Source organism: Taudactylus pleione, unplaced genomic scaffold (assembly GCF_031769625.1).
Source record: "Taudactylus pleione unplaced genomic scaffold, aTauple2 ptg000318l, whole genome shotgun sequence".
Lineage (NCBI taxonomy): Eukaryota > Metazoa > Chordata > Amphibia > Anura > Myobatrachidae > Taudactylus > Taudactylus pleione.
This window is the reverse complement of record NW_028284719.1, coordinates 4,388,061-4,403,904: the sequence shown is the minus strand read 5'-3', so window position 1 is coordinate 4,403,904 and position 15,844 is coordinate 4,388,061. Positions and strand designations below refer to the sequence as shown.

Here is a 15,844-nt window from a genome sequence, read left to right as displayed (position 1 = left end):
CCATCTGGGCCTATGCTCACCCTCGGCCTCTGTTGTGTTCTGTCCCTCTTTCCCACACTACATGTGTCTGCTCAGGTAGGTAGGGTGTTGCTGCAGTCCAAGTGCATGCCATTATCACATAACCTCTGCACCACAGTTCCACCAATTTGTTCCCATGTGGTATAGTCCACCCACGCTGTTTCCATGGAGTATAGCTCACCCACTCTGTTCCATGGAATATAGCCCACCCATTTTGTTACTATGGAGTATAGTCCACCCACTATGTTCCCATGGAGTATAGCCCACCCACACTTATAAACACAACTTTCTATTTAGGTTTTTCTGGCCTCTACACCTTCTCATTGTCATTAGTTTGGAGTTGCTCATTCTCTTCTTCAGTCCAAATTATACTTCATGTTTTCACTCATATCTATTTTTCTTACTCTCTTGCTCTCATTCTATTTTTTTTGTTTACTCTTTCTATCTCATTTATCTCTCATGTTTCTCACATAGATCTGATAATCTAGTGGTAAGTATAAGCTACCGTAACTTAGACAATAAAAGTAAACCTCTGACTGGCTTGGGTTTTGCACCTTTATAAGTAAATATCTTCCACTGAGTAAATAATCACATATAAATACAGCCTAAAACCATATTACAGTGGTGCATTGCCTGTAATGTCATCAGATAGAATTTTTGATGGTCTCCTTTGTCATTTGTCCAACCATGTAGAACTCAATCTATTTCTCATTAGTGATATATTTCTGAGAGTCTTAATGGTACTGTGGCAAAAGAGATAGTATACTCTGTAAGGAGCCAGGGGTGGTTAGTAGCAGGACCAGGAATGTTAGGCATTTAAAATATAAAATCGGTGTTTTACCTGCTTGTAGCTAATGCTGTGTCTCTCACTCTATGCCTGCAGGATAGCAGCATATCTGGCCAAATCTTAACACCTGTGAAAGCCTCTTTTTTAAAGATATGGAGGGGGTGTGGTTTGCCTGTCAATCTGAGGGGGGGAGGAGGAATCTGAGGTCATGTGTCGGTATGACCGATGCCAGATACTGGCCGGTGACTAGGGAGTAGGTCTCTGTTAATAAGTGACATGGCTGTTTTGTAGCCATCCTGGAAACGATAAACAGTGGTGGAGAAGACCAGAATCGGTGTGCATGCTTCTACTATAAGGCTACCCAACATTTATTTTTCAGAAAGAGGTAGTTCAACTACAATAATCCTGGGATAGATTAACAGTCCTACCTGCAACTTGTATCACCTGACTAATCCATTCCAACTACTATATAGACCAGGGAGACAGTAACTTGCCCACAGGACCTTCAGCAGTTTAGATGAGTGCCAGCAACTTTTATCCATAGTATCAGAACCTCTACCCATTATATGCCCAAACTCCTTGCTTTGAATGAAAAAATAACAAATTATTTTAGCAATTTTTACTTTTACTTTATTAGAACCATGAGTAAAAAATGAATTAACTTTTACATTTCTCAGCAATAAGGACCATTAATTGCTTATAATCTACGAGATCACTCTCTACTTTTCTATGAAGTAACTCACAGGAACTAACTACAAATCCTTCATCAGTGAGAGTCTTTCTTACAAAACTGTCATCATAATTAAATACATGTATCCTATCATTACCAGCTGTGTAATATGTGGCATTTAAGGTCCCGATTACAATAAAGTATCCCCCAGGCTTAAGCAGCTTTGACATCTTTCTCAGGTTTCTGATGTAATCTTCTTGGTCCTGACTAACCACATCCAGTACCGCCGCCGTGAGCAGACAGTCAGCTTGTGGTATCACCACCGGTTCCGTGAGGTTTTCTTTGCTGAAGTCAATTTCCACAATGTGTTTAATGGTTTCCTTCACCTTTTCTTCCTTTTCTTGTTCTTTGACACTAAAATAATGAAACCATTAGATTATATAGTACAGCAAGCTCAAGGGACATTGCAGAATTGTGTGTTTCACTTCAGTTTCTTTATACCTCAGCCACAAAAAAAAAAAAAAAAGATCTTCTCAAAGATAATTTGTAACTCTCTATGTGCTCTTTATGTGTAAGGTATCTTTATGATTTCTTCACTTTACATTTTTGTTAGTTTGACTCATCCTTTATGTTCTTAAATGTTTAGAATCACATTTTACCTGATGCCTCCCAGTTCGGTAACAATCTTAGATGCATGAGTCCAATCAAAAGCCCCAGTGCGGGTGTTCACCCATTTGTTGAGTTCCATAATACAGGACTCTCTTAATTTTAGTATAATGATCTCTTTAAAAAAATCACTGATAACAAAAAGATGATGAATGAAGGATCCGAGACTGATGTCAATCAAAGTTTCTCCTTTAATACGACCTGCAGGGAAGATTCAGATAAGAAGAAATGTAACATTCTATATAGTCACAGTGAGTTAGCAACAAATAAAGATAATGTGAGTCACAGCATTGGTCATAAACTGATACAGATCTCATTGTGTATGTTTCCTGGTGTTATACTGCCAATTAAACAAATTACTGGCAATCTGAGAATTAATGCATTGCTCACACATGGTATAAATGATACATTGTGTTGGCAGAAAAGCTAATATAAAAAAATAGCGTGACATATGTTATGTAATAGGTATACCACCCAAGGTGTGATCATGGCTGGGCCGCTTCTCTATTGTTGCCCCTCCCCTACCCCCCGATTTGGGTCACCCAGCCAGCTGTTAATTTTTTATGTCTGCATCTGAGCCTCTCTCGTGACAGGAGAAATTCCTATCCTATGCATTGAAGCACCAGGCGCGTATCTGTGGGTGGAGGTGGCGGGTGTGGGGTAAGTCGTGGGGCCGGGGCTGCCTATGCAGTCAGCCCGATCATCTCCTCTCCACTCTGTCCCCTCCCCAGGCTGTGAAGTGTGAAGCTAAAGTTTAATGTCACAGTCTGGGGAGGGATCAGAGTGGAGAGGAGACCATTGGGCTTGCTGCAACTAGGGACATAGGGCACATAGGGCCACTTTCAGAGGTTTTCCAGGGCCATTTTAAATTCCCAATCCGCCCCTGGCTGCGGCACATCCAAGAGTAGTATATCTATCTTATAAAATAGTTCCTTTTGTGACAAAACAGTTCTATGTGGAGATGATATTAGGTCAAACAAGTATAGAATAAGAGTTAAAAAAAAGTTAAAACCAGGCTGCTTAATTTGAATTATTTTTAATGAATAAACATTTAACTGGATAACAGAGTTGAACATTCAGAATAAGCGCTTTAAACAGTTGTACATTAATATATACTGTCAGTGTAAAAGTGGCTAATTTTGGTAAGAAAACATTATGAAAGTGAATGGTACTGGCAGGAAATGCTTCTACAAGGCCAAGGCTGGCATGTCTGCTCACTATTTCCTGTGCTGGATTCTGAATGAGGCAATGATGTGTACTCTATGTTTGTCAGTGAGGCAGTGATGTGTACAGTATGTTTGTCAGAGAGGCAGTGATGTGTACTCTATGTTTGTCAGTGAAGCAGTGATGTGTACTCTATGTTTGTCAGTGAGGCAATGATGTATACTGTATGTTTGTCAGTGAGGCAGTGATGTGTACTGTATGTTTGTCAGTGAGGCAATGATGTATACTGTATGTTTGTCAGAGAGGCAGTGATGTGTACTGTATGTTTGTCAGTGAGGCAATGATGTATACTGTATGTTTGTCAGTGAGGCAGTGATGTGTACTGTATGTTTGTCAGAGAGGCAGTGATGTGTACTGTATGTTTGTCAGAGAGGCAATGATGTATACTGTATGTTTGTCAGTGAGGCAGTGATGTGTACTGTATGTTTGTCAGAGAGGCAGTGATGTGTACTGTATGTTGGTCAGAGAGGCAATGATGTGTACTGTATGTTTGTCAGTGAGGCAGTGATGTGTACTGTATGTTTGTCAGAGAGGCAGTGATGTGTACTGTATGTTGGTCAGAGAGGCAGTGATGTGTACTGAATGTTTGTCAGAGAGGCAGTGATGTATACTGTATGTTTGTCAGTGAGGCAAAGATGGGCTACTGTATGTTTGTCAGCGATGCAGTGATGTGTACTTTATGTTTGTCAGTGAAGCAATGATGGGCTACTGTATGTTTGTCAGTGAGGCAGTGATGTGTACTTTATGTTTGTCAGTGAAGCAGTGATGTGTACTGTATGTTTGTCAGTGAGGCAGTGATGTGTACTGTATGTTTGTCAGAGAGGCAGTGATGTGTACTGTATGTTTGTCAGAGAGGCAATGATGTATACTGTATGTTTGTCAGTGAGGCAGTGATGTGTACTGTATGTTTGTCAGAGAGGCAGTGATGTGTACTGAATGTTTGTCAGAGAGGCAGTGATGTATACTGTATGTTTGTCAGTGAGGCAAAGATGGGCTACTGTATGTTTGTCAGCGATGCAGTGATGTGTACTGTATGTTTGTCAGTGAGGCAGTGATGTGTACTGTATGTTTGTCAGAGAGGCAGTGATGTGTACTGAATGTTTGTCAGAGAGGCAGTGATGTATACTGTATGTTTGTCAGTGAGGCAAAGATGGGCTACTGTATGTTTGTCAGCGAGGCAGTGATGTGTACTGTATGTTTGTCAGTGAGGCAGTGATGTGTACTGTATGTTTGTCAGTGAAGCAGTGATGTGTACTGTATGCATGTCAGTGAGGCAGTGATGTGTACTGTATGTTTGTCAGTGAAGCAGTGATGTGCTACTGTATGTTTGTCAGTGAAGAAATTATGTGTACTGTATGTTTGTCAGTGAAGCAGTGATGTGTACTGTATGTTTGTCAGTGAGGCAGTGATGTGTACTGTATGTTTGTCAGTGAAGCAGTGATGTGTACTGTATGTTAGTCAGTGAGGCAGTTATGTGTACTGTATGTTAGTCAGTGAGGCAGTGATGTGTACTGTATGTTTGTCAGTGAGGCAGTGATGTGTACTGTATGTTTGTCAGTGAGGCAGTGATGTGTACTGTATTTTTTTCAGTGAAGCAGTGATGTGCTACTGTATGTTTGTCAGTGAAGCAGTGATGTGTACTGTATGTTTGTCAGTGAAGCAGTGATGTGTACTGTATGTTTGTCAGTGCAGCAGTGATGTATACTGTATGTTTGTAAGTAAAGCAGTGATGTGTAATGTATGTTAGTCAGTGAAGCAGTGATGTGTACTGTATGTTTATCAGTGAAGCAGTGATGTGTACTGTATGTTTTTTAGTGAAGCAGTGATGTGTACTGTATGATTGTCAGTGAAGCAGTGATGTGTACTGTATGTTTCTCTGTGAGGCAATGATGTGTACTGTGGGCCTGATTCAGAGTCAGACCCTTTTTTTTTGCGGCCTCCTGGCCGCTCGCATAGCTGTGGGTGACCACCCACAGCTATTGCGAGCGGTCGGTGATGGTCGTGATGGTCTCGTCCATCGCGACCATTGGGGCTTGCGACGAGACCCTTGCGGTAGGGTCTCATTTCCGAAAGCCCAAATCGCAGACGTTCCTTCGGGAATACCTCCGTTTGGCCAGCCACCCCCCTGCCCGCCTCCAAAACGGGGCGAGCTGTCGATCAACATCGACAGCTGCTCCATTTTGGTGCGAGACCCAGAGCGACGAAGCGCCCATTGCACATGCTCACATCGCGCATGCTCACATTGGAGCTGGCTCCGGTGTGTGCATGCACAGTGGCCAAACATTGAACCGCTTGCGAGCGAGTCTGAATCAGGCCCTGTATGTTTGTCAGTGAGGCAGTAATGTGTATGTTTGTCAGTGAAGTAGTGATGTGTACTGTATGTTTGTCAGTGAGGCAGTTATGTGCTGCTTTTCTGTGAGCAGTCTCTGTGAGAGATGTTATTGTTTACAATTGTGGAGTGATACAGCTGTGGCTTTGTGATGAGGTTTTGATAACAGTGAGAAGTAGATCAGGCCTGAGGTGTGTGGTCATTGGGAAATAATGCACACCGTGTGATCTACCTTGTCCAATCATATTGTTGGGATTGGTCTCAATATACACACTATTTTATAAATATCTCTATACCCAAAACATTTTCTTTTATTCCTCAATTTTCTCTGATTCAATAAAAGGAAGATATTTCTGATTCCTGAGTCTGCCGCCATTTCTGTGCTGTGTGCATAATGTTTGGTGGGTTGGTGCTCTTCCACCTAAAAGACAAAGCACCATGGGTGGGAGTGACGTCTGTAGTAACATCTCTCTGTGAGCAGGGAAAGTGTCACCTGTTTCAATTCCACACAGAAGATGTAGTTGTCCCTGTACACAGAGGTGTAGTGTGGAGCTGCAGCACCCAGAGCAGGCACATGCTATGGCACGCCCGATCCTGCAGTACAGAAGTGTGTCTGGGGACTGGGCATAGCCAACACAGGGGGCTGAGATGTAGCATGTGTACAGGAAGGGAAGCACCTATTATGGAACCAGAGTCATTTATTTAATTTAATTATATTCTCAAGCAAGCACACAAAATGTATTGTGTTCATAAAATAGAATATAAACATTATCAATACAAAACAACTTAAAAACAAAATAAGGAGAGAAGCCATGAAGGTGTTTAGTGGGGCTGGGCAGGGGCGGGTTGAGCTGGGGGGCAGGGTGCCATATGCCCCCCGGGCCAGTAGACTTTTGCCTCAGTGAGGGCCGGTATCACTAGTGCACATGCAGGACTGACGGCAAGGTGATAGGCAGAAAGTGCTCTCAGTCACTCCGACTATAGCAGCATCAGAGCGGCTGGGCAGCATTCTCTGCCTGTTACATGGCTGTCTCTCACTCACAGCTATGCAGCTTGTGGATGCACACTGAGCAGCTTTCCTTCCGAGGCCGCTCCACTGCAGGCGCTGTGCACTTACTTCTGTGTCCTCTGTCCCTTCCCTCGGGCTCCTTCCTCTCCCCGGCTAAGGCCCCGCCCTCTCCAGGAGGCCCCGCCCCCTCTCTTTCCCTGTCTGACTATATTAATCTATCTCCTCTTGTCCCCGAGTCTCCGCCCTTTTTCTAGTCTAACCTGTCTCTGTCATCTCTTTCTGTACCCTGGAGCTCCGCAGGGACCACAGACAGAACAGCCTTCCAAGAAGGTAAGTGCCAGTGGAGGTGTACATGTTTACATGATATTTGAGGGGGGAGGTTGTTGGTTGTTGGAATACTTATGCAGTGGGGTGGTGTAGTTATTTTTATCTTGGGGGAGGGGGGTGTTTTAATACTGTCGGTGCTGGGGGTGATGTAATAATGTGTGTGAATGTGGGGGGTATTATTGTGTGTGAGGCCTTATTCATAATATGTGTTTTATATGTGGGTCACTGATGATTTCTGCATAATCTGGCAATTACTGTGTTATCTGCAGCTATTGCAATGCTCCCTGATTAGGTGGTCACTATGGAATTGGTATGAAATACCCCCGGCCTAATGGCCTGCAGTTTGATTCCCGGCAGCATCAGGCTGACATCAGCAGAGATCCCGGCAGCGGAAACCTGACAGCGCAGGAAATCCCGATCGTGGATAGGTAAGTATTGTCTAACCTAACCCCCCTAACCCTCCTTAGGGGTGCCTAACCCTAACCTCCCCCCCAAGTGCCTAACCCTAATCCCCCCTCTAAGTGCCTAACCCTAACCACCCCCTTCCCCGCTGCCTAAACCTAAGTCCCCCGGGGGGGTGCCTAACCCTAACCCTCCCTCCCCCTAGCCTAACCCTAACCCTCCCGGGGGAGTGCCTAACCCTAAGTCCCCCCCGGGAGCCCTAAACCTAACCCTCCCCCCCACGGCTGTCCGCTCGCGGCACCCGGCATCACTACGATCGGGATGCCGGCTGCCAATCTCCCGGCGTCGGGGAAATGCCGGGCGTCTACATCTAGACGCCCGGCATTTCACCCTTGCCGGGATATGACAGTCGGGAAGCCGGCTGCCGGCATTTAGGCAGTTGGCTTCCCAATTGCATACCATCACTACGAACCTCTCTGCATTATATGGCAGTCACTGCAACGCTCCCTGATCAGGTGGTCACTACGAACCTCTCTGCATTATATGGCAGTCACTGCGATGCTCCCTGATCTGACACTCACTGCGAACTTCTCTGCATTATATGGCAGTCTCTGCGACGCTCCCTGATCTGATGCTCACTGCGAACCTCTCTGCATTATATGGCACATCACTGTGACGCTCCCTGATCTGACGCTCACTGCGAACCTCTCTGCATTATATGGCACATCACTGCGACGCTCCCTGATCTGACGCTCACTGCAAACCTCTCTGCATTATATGGCACATCACTGCGACGCTCCCTGATCTGACGCTCACTGCGAACCTCTTTGCATTATATGGCACATCACTGCGACGCTCCCTGATCTGACGCTCACTACGAACCTCTCTGCATTATATGGCAGTCACTGCGACGCTCCCTGATCAGGTGGTCACTACGAACCTCTCTGCATTATATGGCAGTCACTGCGACGCTCCCTGATCTGACGCTCACTGCGAACCTCTCTGCATTATATGGCACATCACTACGACGCTCCCTGATCTGACGCTCACTGCGAACCTCTTTGCATTATGTGGCACATCACTGTAATGCTCCCTAATCTGACACTCACTGTGACCTCTCTGCATTATAACTTATATGGGACATCTCTACGATGCTCCCTGATCTGACGCTCATTGTGACCTCTGCATTATAATTTATATGGCACATCAATGCGATGCTCCCTGATCTGATGGTCACTGCGAACCTTCCTGCATTATATGGCACATCACTGCGACGCTCCCTGATCTGGCTGTCACTGCAAACCTCTCTTCATTACATGTCAGTCACTGCGACACTCCCTGATCTGATGGTCCCTGCGAACCTCTCTGCATTATATGGCAGTCACTCCGATGCTCCATAATCTGGCTGTCACTGCGAACCTTTACATTATACAGCAGTCACTGCGATGCTCCATAATCTAGCTGTCACTGCAAACCTCTCTGCATTATATGGCACATCACTGTGATGCTCCCTGATCTGACGCTCACTGCGAACCTCTCTGCATTATATGGCACATCACTGCGATGCTCCCTGATCTGACGCTCACTGCAAACCTCTTTGCATTATATGGCACATCACTGCGACGCTCCCTGATCTGACGCTCACTGCGAACCTCTTTGCATTATATGGCACATCACTGCGACGCTCCCTGATCTAACGCTCACTACGAACCTCTCTGCATTATATGGCAGTCAATGCGACGCTCCCTGATCAGGTGGTCACTACGAACCTCTCTGCATTATATGGCAGTCACTGCGACGCTCCCTGATCTGACGCTCACTGCGAACCTCTCTGCATTATATGGCACATCACTGCGACGCTCCCTGATCTGACGCTCACTGCGAACCTCTTTGCATTATTTGGCACATCACTGTAATGCTCCCTAATCTGACACTCACTGTGACCTCTCTGCATTATAACTTATATGGGACATCTCTACGATGCTCCCTGATCTGACGCTCATTGTGACCTCTGCATTATAATTTATATGGCACATCAATGCGATGCTCCCTGATCTGACGGTCACTGCGAACCTTCCTGCATTATATGGCACATCACTGCGACGCTCCCTGATCTGGCTGTCACTGCAAACCTCTCTTCATTACATGTCAGTCACTGCGACACTCCCTGATCTGATGGTCCCTGCGAACCTCTCTGCATTATATGGCAGTCACTCCGATGCTCCATAATCTGGCTGTCACTGCGAACCTCTACATTATACAGCAGTCACTGCGATGCTCCATAATCTAGCTGTCACTGCAAACCTCTCTTCATTATATGGCAGTCTCTGCGACTCTCCCTGATCTGACGCTCACTGCGAACCTCTCTGCATTATATGGCACATCACTGTGACGCTCCCTGATCTGACGCTCACTGCGAACCTCTTTGCATTATATGGCACATCACTGCGACGCTCCCTGATCTGATGCTCACTGCGAACCTCTTTGCATTATATGGCACATCACTGCGACGCTCCCTGATCTGACGCTCACTACGAACCTCTCTGCATTATATGGCAGTCACTGCGATGCTCCCTGATCAGGTGGTCACTACGAACCTCTCTGCATTATATGGCAGTCACTGCGACGCTCCCTGATCTGACGCTCACTGCGAACCTCTCTGCATTATATGGCACATCACTGCGACGCGCCCTGATCTGACGCTCACTGCGAACCTCTTTGCATTATGTGGCACATCACTGCAATGCTCCCTAATCTGACACTCACTGTGTCCTCTCTGCATTATAACTTATATGGGACATCTCTACGATGCTCCCTGATCTGACGCTCATTGTGACCTCTGCATTATAATTTATATGGCACATCAATGCGATGCTCCCTGATCTGACGGTCACTGCGAACCTTCCTGCATTATATGGCACATCACTGCGACGCTCCCTGATCTGGCTGTCACTGCAAACCTCTCTTCATTACATGTCAGTCACTGCGACACTCCCTGATCTGATGGTCCCTGCGAACCTCTCTGCATTATATGGCAGTCACTCCGATGCTCCATAATCTGGCTGTCACTGCGAACCTCTACATTATACAGCAGTCACTGCGATGCTCCATAATCTAGCTGTCACTGCAAACCTCTCTGCATTATATGGCAGTCTCTGCGACTCTCCCTGATCTGATGGTCACTGCGAACCTCTCTGCATTATATGGCACATCACTGCAATGCTCCCTAATCTGACGGTCACGGTGAACCTCTCTGCATTATATGGCAGTCACTGCAACGCTCCCTGATCTGGTGGTCACTGCAAACCTCTCTGCATTATATGGCAGTCACTGTGACTCTCCCTGATCTGATGGTCACTGCGAACCTCTCTGCATTATATGGCACATCACTGCAACGCTCCCTGATCTGACAGTCACTGCGAACCTCTCTGCATTATATGACAGTCACTGCAACGCTTCCTGATCTGGTGGTCACTGCAAACCTCTCTGCATTATATGGCACATCTCTGCGACGTTCCCTGTTCTGGTGGTCACTGCAAACATCTCTACATTATCTAGCAGTCACTGCGACACTCCCTGATCTGGAGATCACTGCGTACCTTTTTGCATTATACAGCAGTCACTTCGACTTTCCCTGACCTGGCGATCATTGCGAACCTCTCTGCTTTATATGGCACATCTCTGCGACGCTTCCTGATCTGATGGTCACTACGATGCTATCTGCATTATATGGCAGTGTCTGCAATGCTCTCTGATCTGGCAATCATTGCGAGCCTCTCTGCAATGTTGTCTTCATTTTATGGTGGTCACTGCAAACCTCCCTGCATTATATGGCAGTCACCACAACACTCCCTGATCTGGCTGTCACTGCACACCTCTCTGCATTATCCAGCGGTCACTGCGATGTTTCCTGCATTATATAGTGGTCACTGCGGTGTTCACTGTATTATGGTGGTCACTGTAGTGCTCTCTGTATTATATCATGCCCAATGTGATGCTCTCTGTATTATATTGCAGTCATTGCAATACTCTCTATATCAGTGGTCTCCAACCTTAATTGGGGTGGGAGCTGCTTGAGAAATATGAGACGTCTTGAAGAGCCACATTTTAATTTTGAAAGCTAAAATCTGGTTAATTATCAAACTTGTCATAGAAAAATAACAATGCATTAATTAATACAGTGATAAAGGGGTCTATTTACTTAGCTTTGAATGGAGATAAAGTGCCAGCCAACCAGATCCTAACTGCGATTTTTCAAACACAGTTTGCGACCTGGCAGTTGGGAGCTGGTTGGCTGGAACTTTATCTCCATCCAAAGACTAATAAATAGACCCCTGTATTAATAAATGCATTGATATTTTTCTATGACAAATTTGTCTATTAGCCAGATTTTAGCTTTCAAAAATAATGTGGCAGTAGAACACAGTGACTGAACAAGTCCCACAACCCCCTTTCAAAGTGCCCGATCTGTACAGTACCTCGGATGCCTGGTGAAAGCTGTCAGTGGGGACCAAGGTGCTGCTGGATAGATTATGCAGATGTGACAGTGGGTAGCCTGGTCCCACACCCCCTTTTCAAAGTGCCCAATCTGTACCTGTTGAGAACTGGGAGCAGGGTGCTGCTGGATGTAATATGGCTGCAGGTGGGACAGTGGATGGCCTGGTCCCACACACCCACCAAACAAGTGTCCGGTCAGCGCTGCTCTAAAGAACACCAGCAGTGCTGTCCTAACTCTGTCAGCGCTGCTCTGTCGGTGCTGCTATAGACGCGGTCAGCAAAGTGCCTGCTCGCAGTGACTGTCGTGCACTGCCGCCGGCCGCGTATGACGTCCTATGCGCGACTTGCGCGCCTTGCCGTAAGGCGAGCTCCGTTGTTCTGCCCCACTCACCGTAAGGTGAGCTCCAGTCGCGCAGATCCATTTGGTGTAAGGCACACCTCAGCCATGCTGCCTCCGCGAGCTACTTGGATTGCAGCCGCGAGCCACCCATCGTTCGCTAGCGATGATTGGCGACCACTGATATAAAGTCTCTCCTGTTTTATGCTACAAAAATAAATGTGGAAGGTGAAATTAACAGGGTCCTCAGAGTGCAAAAATGTCTCGGTACGGCTATGTGTGTGACAGTGCGACTAGTCAAAGGAGATAGCTCTGTGAAAGAGCCAGACCTAATTCCAGGATGTTGGGTAGGCTGCTCATATTTACAATTTTTTGCTGAACTATTTCAAGTCAGTGAATGAGTAAAAACATGTATTTCACACTTTTGCTGCTGCCGCCATTGTTAGATGTGCTGAACTCTTGCTTGACTGTGGCCTATAAGTTCTCATATGAGGGTTTTAATAAATTGATATTTTCCGTTCCGTCACCTTTGAACTTATCAATGAGAACAGTACTTGTGCTGCAGCTTCATAGCCTATGAGCATAATGCAGATATTCTACCTGGGATGTTTGCTTATTGTTCACTAACAAGTAGTAGAATACATTATTATTATGCCACATTTGTAATGTTTTTATTTATTTTTTACTTATAGAATGGGAATTTATTAACCATGCTTTTTATAAATTTTGATAATCACAAGAATGGTCCCTGTATTGTATACCAGTCACTGCAATAGTCCCTTATATTATTTACCTGTTACTAAAATTGTGTCTGTATTATATATTGGTCACTAGAATGGTCCATGCATGATATATCGGTCACTAAAATGGTCTCTGCATTCTATTCCAGTAGACTGGCCCCTATATTGCGTATCAGAGACTAGAATGGTCCCTTTATTATATATCTGTCACAAGAATTGTCCCTGTATTGTGTATTGGTCATGAGTATAATCCCTGTATTGTATAATGGTCACATGAATGGTCCCTGTATTGTATAATGGTTAGTAGAATTGTTCCTGCATTGTATATCCGTCACTGGAGTGCTGTGAGCATTTTGTAGGGGTCACTAGAATAGTTTCTGATTTGGGATGGGGCAGGTTGTTGTATTTGTTTATAGCTCTTTGACATAACAATTTATCATAGATTTCATTGACTATTTAAAGCACACCCACATTAGGCACACCTTACTTACAGAGGCTATTATCATGTGTCTTTTGTCCATTGCAATGCGCTGGTGGAGAAAACAGGCCACTTACTTGTGTCTGCCCCCCAGGCCAAAAGTTGCCAGCCAGCCCCTGGGGCTGGGGATGTTTAGTGTACTGTATGTCCTGGAGGCCAGGGATGGTTGCACTGTATGTTTTAACTATATGTTTTAGGGGTTTGGGAGTAGGGTGGGTAATATATGTCCCTAAGGCTTTGGGGAGGGGGGGGGGGTAGGGTAGATAGTGTATATCCCTGTCACCAGGGAGGTAGAATGGGGAGTTTATGTCCCTGTGGCCAGGGTTGGGACAGGTAGTGTATGTCCCTTGGGCTGCTAAGGTGGGTAGTGTATGTTCCTGGGCCATGGGAGAGCACTTTATGTATGGTGGACTAGGGGTAGTATATATCCGTGGGGCGAGGGGGGTAAGGCAGGTAATGCATGTCCCTGGGGCCACCGGGTAGGGCAGGTAGTGTATAACACTGGGGCCAGAAGGTTGGGTGTGTAGTGAATGTCACTCACGTCAGAGGGTTGGGCAGGTAGTGTATGTTACTAGGGTCAGAGGGTAGGGAGAGTAGTGTATATTATTGTGGCCGGAGGGTAGAGCGGGTAACTTATGTTGCTGGGGTGTGGTTAGGGTAAGTAATTTGTTTCACACACCCGATTACCTGAGCCTACACACACTTATGGTGAGGTATCAGGGACAGGTGAGATGGTGGTACCTGGTCACGGGCAAACACAGGATTTTTAAGGGGGGGTTTCTAGTATATATATATATATATATATATATATATATTATAATTATATATGCAGTACACACATATATGTATCTACTGTGTGTATGTATATATATATATATATATATATATATATATATAATACTTGTACGCTTCACTTTTTCCACATTTTGTTATGTTACAGCCTTATTCCAAAATGGAATAAATTCATCTTTGTCCTCAAAATTCTGCACACAATACCACATTAATGACAGCGTGTAAAAAGTTTTTTGAGATTTTGCAAATTTAATTAAAAAAAACACTAAGAAATCGCAACAATTTATACAGAATACAAACCTGTTACTAATGCGCTGTGCAGCTTTTCCATAACAAATACCACTGTCTCATCTCTGAATGCACTTTCTGCCTCAAAGTAACATTGAAGGAAGTCCCTGGAATCCATCCCATGCACATGATAAAGCTTCATATTGGGTTTGGCTTCCATTCTCTTGTCTTCTGTCACACAGGACGGGATGAGTCTCTGTATCTGTAGCCTTATAGTAATATGTATGGTTGTTCTATTTATATGCAGCAGAATCCTACAGTTATTTACACTCATTAGAATTTACTAATACATTTGACTATAAATGTATCACTATGTGCACAGATCTTATGACAATTAATGATGAGTAAATATTTGACCTAACCAGGTGATAATGCTACAACGCTACAATGTGTTTTGAATATCAGCATTTAGTTTATGTTTATGATTAAAACCTCTACACTCCATCTTATACCTCTTTAACACCATAGCAATAACCTGGGTTATTGCTGGATCTAAATCAAGTAAAAGAAGCGCTGTAGGAACTAACAATACATATGTAATACGGTGGAATACTATACCAGCTGAGGTGAGGCAAACAAACAACACTCAACATACAATGTCACAATAGATGTATATAGCGCTTTCTGTGAAGAGTTAATAGTCCTGGATATCAGTTGTACCCGTGACTGTGCGGCAGTATGGCAAGGGTGTAAGTGCTGACCCTACCTTTCCCTATGCTCCTCCGTGCGGTGTTAGCCTGGTCCGGACTCCTGCTGTTCAGTCAGCTGTTGGTCTGCTCCGCTTACCGTTGGTAAGATATACGATGCGCCGGGACAGCCTCCTGCTGTGGTAGTCCTGCGACTGTCTACACACCGCTTCCTCGTGGAGTTCAATTACCGCGTCAAGGTCAAAGTCCGAAAGGATGAAACGCGTTGGTGTCCACAACCCTATTGACGTCACCAGGCAGTGAGCGCGGTAATTGAACTCCATGAGGAAGCGGTGTGTAGACAGTCGCAGGACTACCACAGCAGGAGGCTGTCCCGGCGCATCGTATATCTTACCAACGGTAAGTGGAGCAGACCAGCAGCTGACTGAACAGCAGGAGTCCGGACCAGGCTAACCCCGCACGGAGGAGCATAGGGAAAGGTAGGGTCAGCACTTACACCCTTGCCATACCGCCGCACAGTCACGGGTACAACTGATATCCAGGACTATTAACTCTTCACAGAAAGCGCTATATACATCTATTGTGACATTGTATGTTGAGTGTTGTTTGTTTGTCTCACCTCAGCTGGTATAG

General features: G+C 45.3%; 1 protein-coding gene across 1 annotated transcript; it reads right to left on the bottom strand.

Moving 5' to 3' along the window:
* Positions 1 to 1,462: 1,462 nt before the first annotated feature.
* LOC148509682 (nicotinamide N-methyltransferase-like) lies at positions 1,463 to 14,724 on the bottom strand. The gene is made up of 3 exons (XM_088442948.1): positions 14,577 to 14,724; positions 2,135 to 2,342; positions 1,463 to 1,889 (listed from the first exon to the last, which is right to left on the bottom strand). Exons 1-3 carry the CDS (start codon positions 14,722 to 14,724, stop codon positions 1,463 to 1,465), a joined length of 783 nt encoding a protein of 260 aa, XP_088299074.1.
* Positions 14,725 to 15,844: the final 1,120 nt, after the last annotated feature.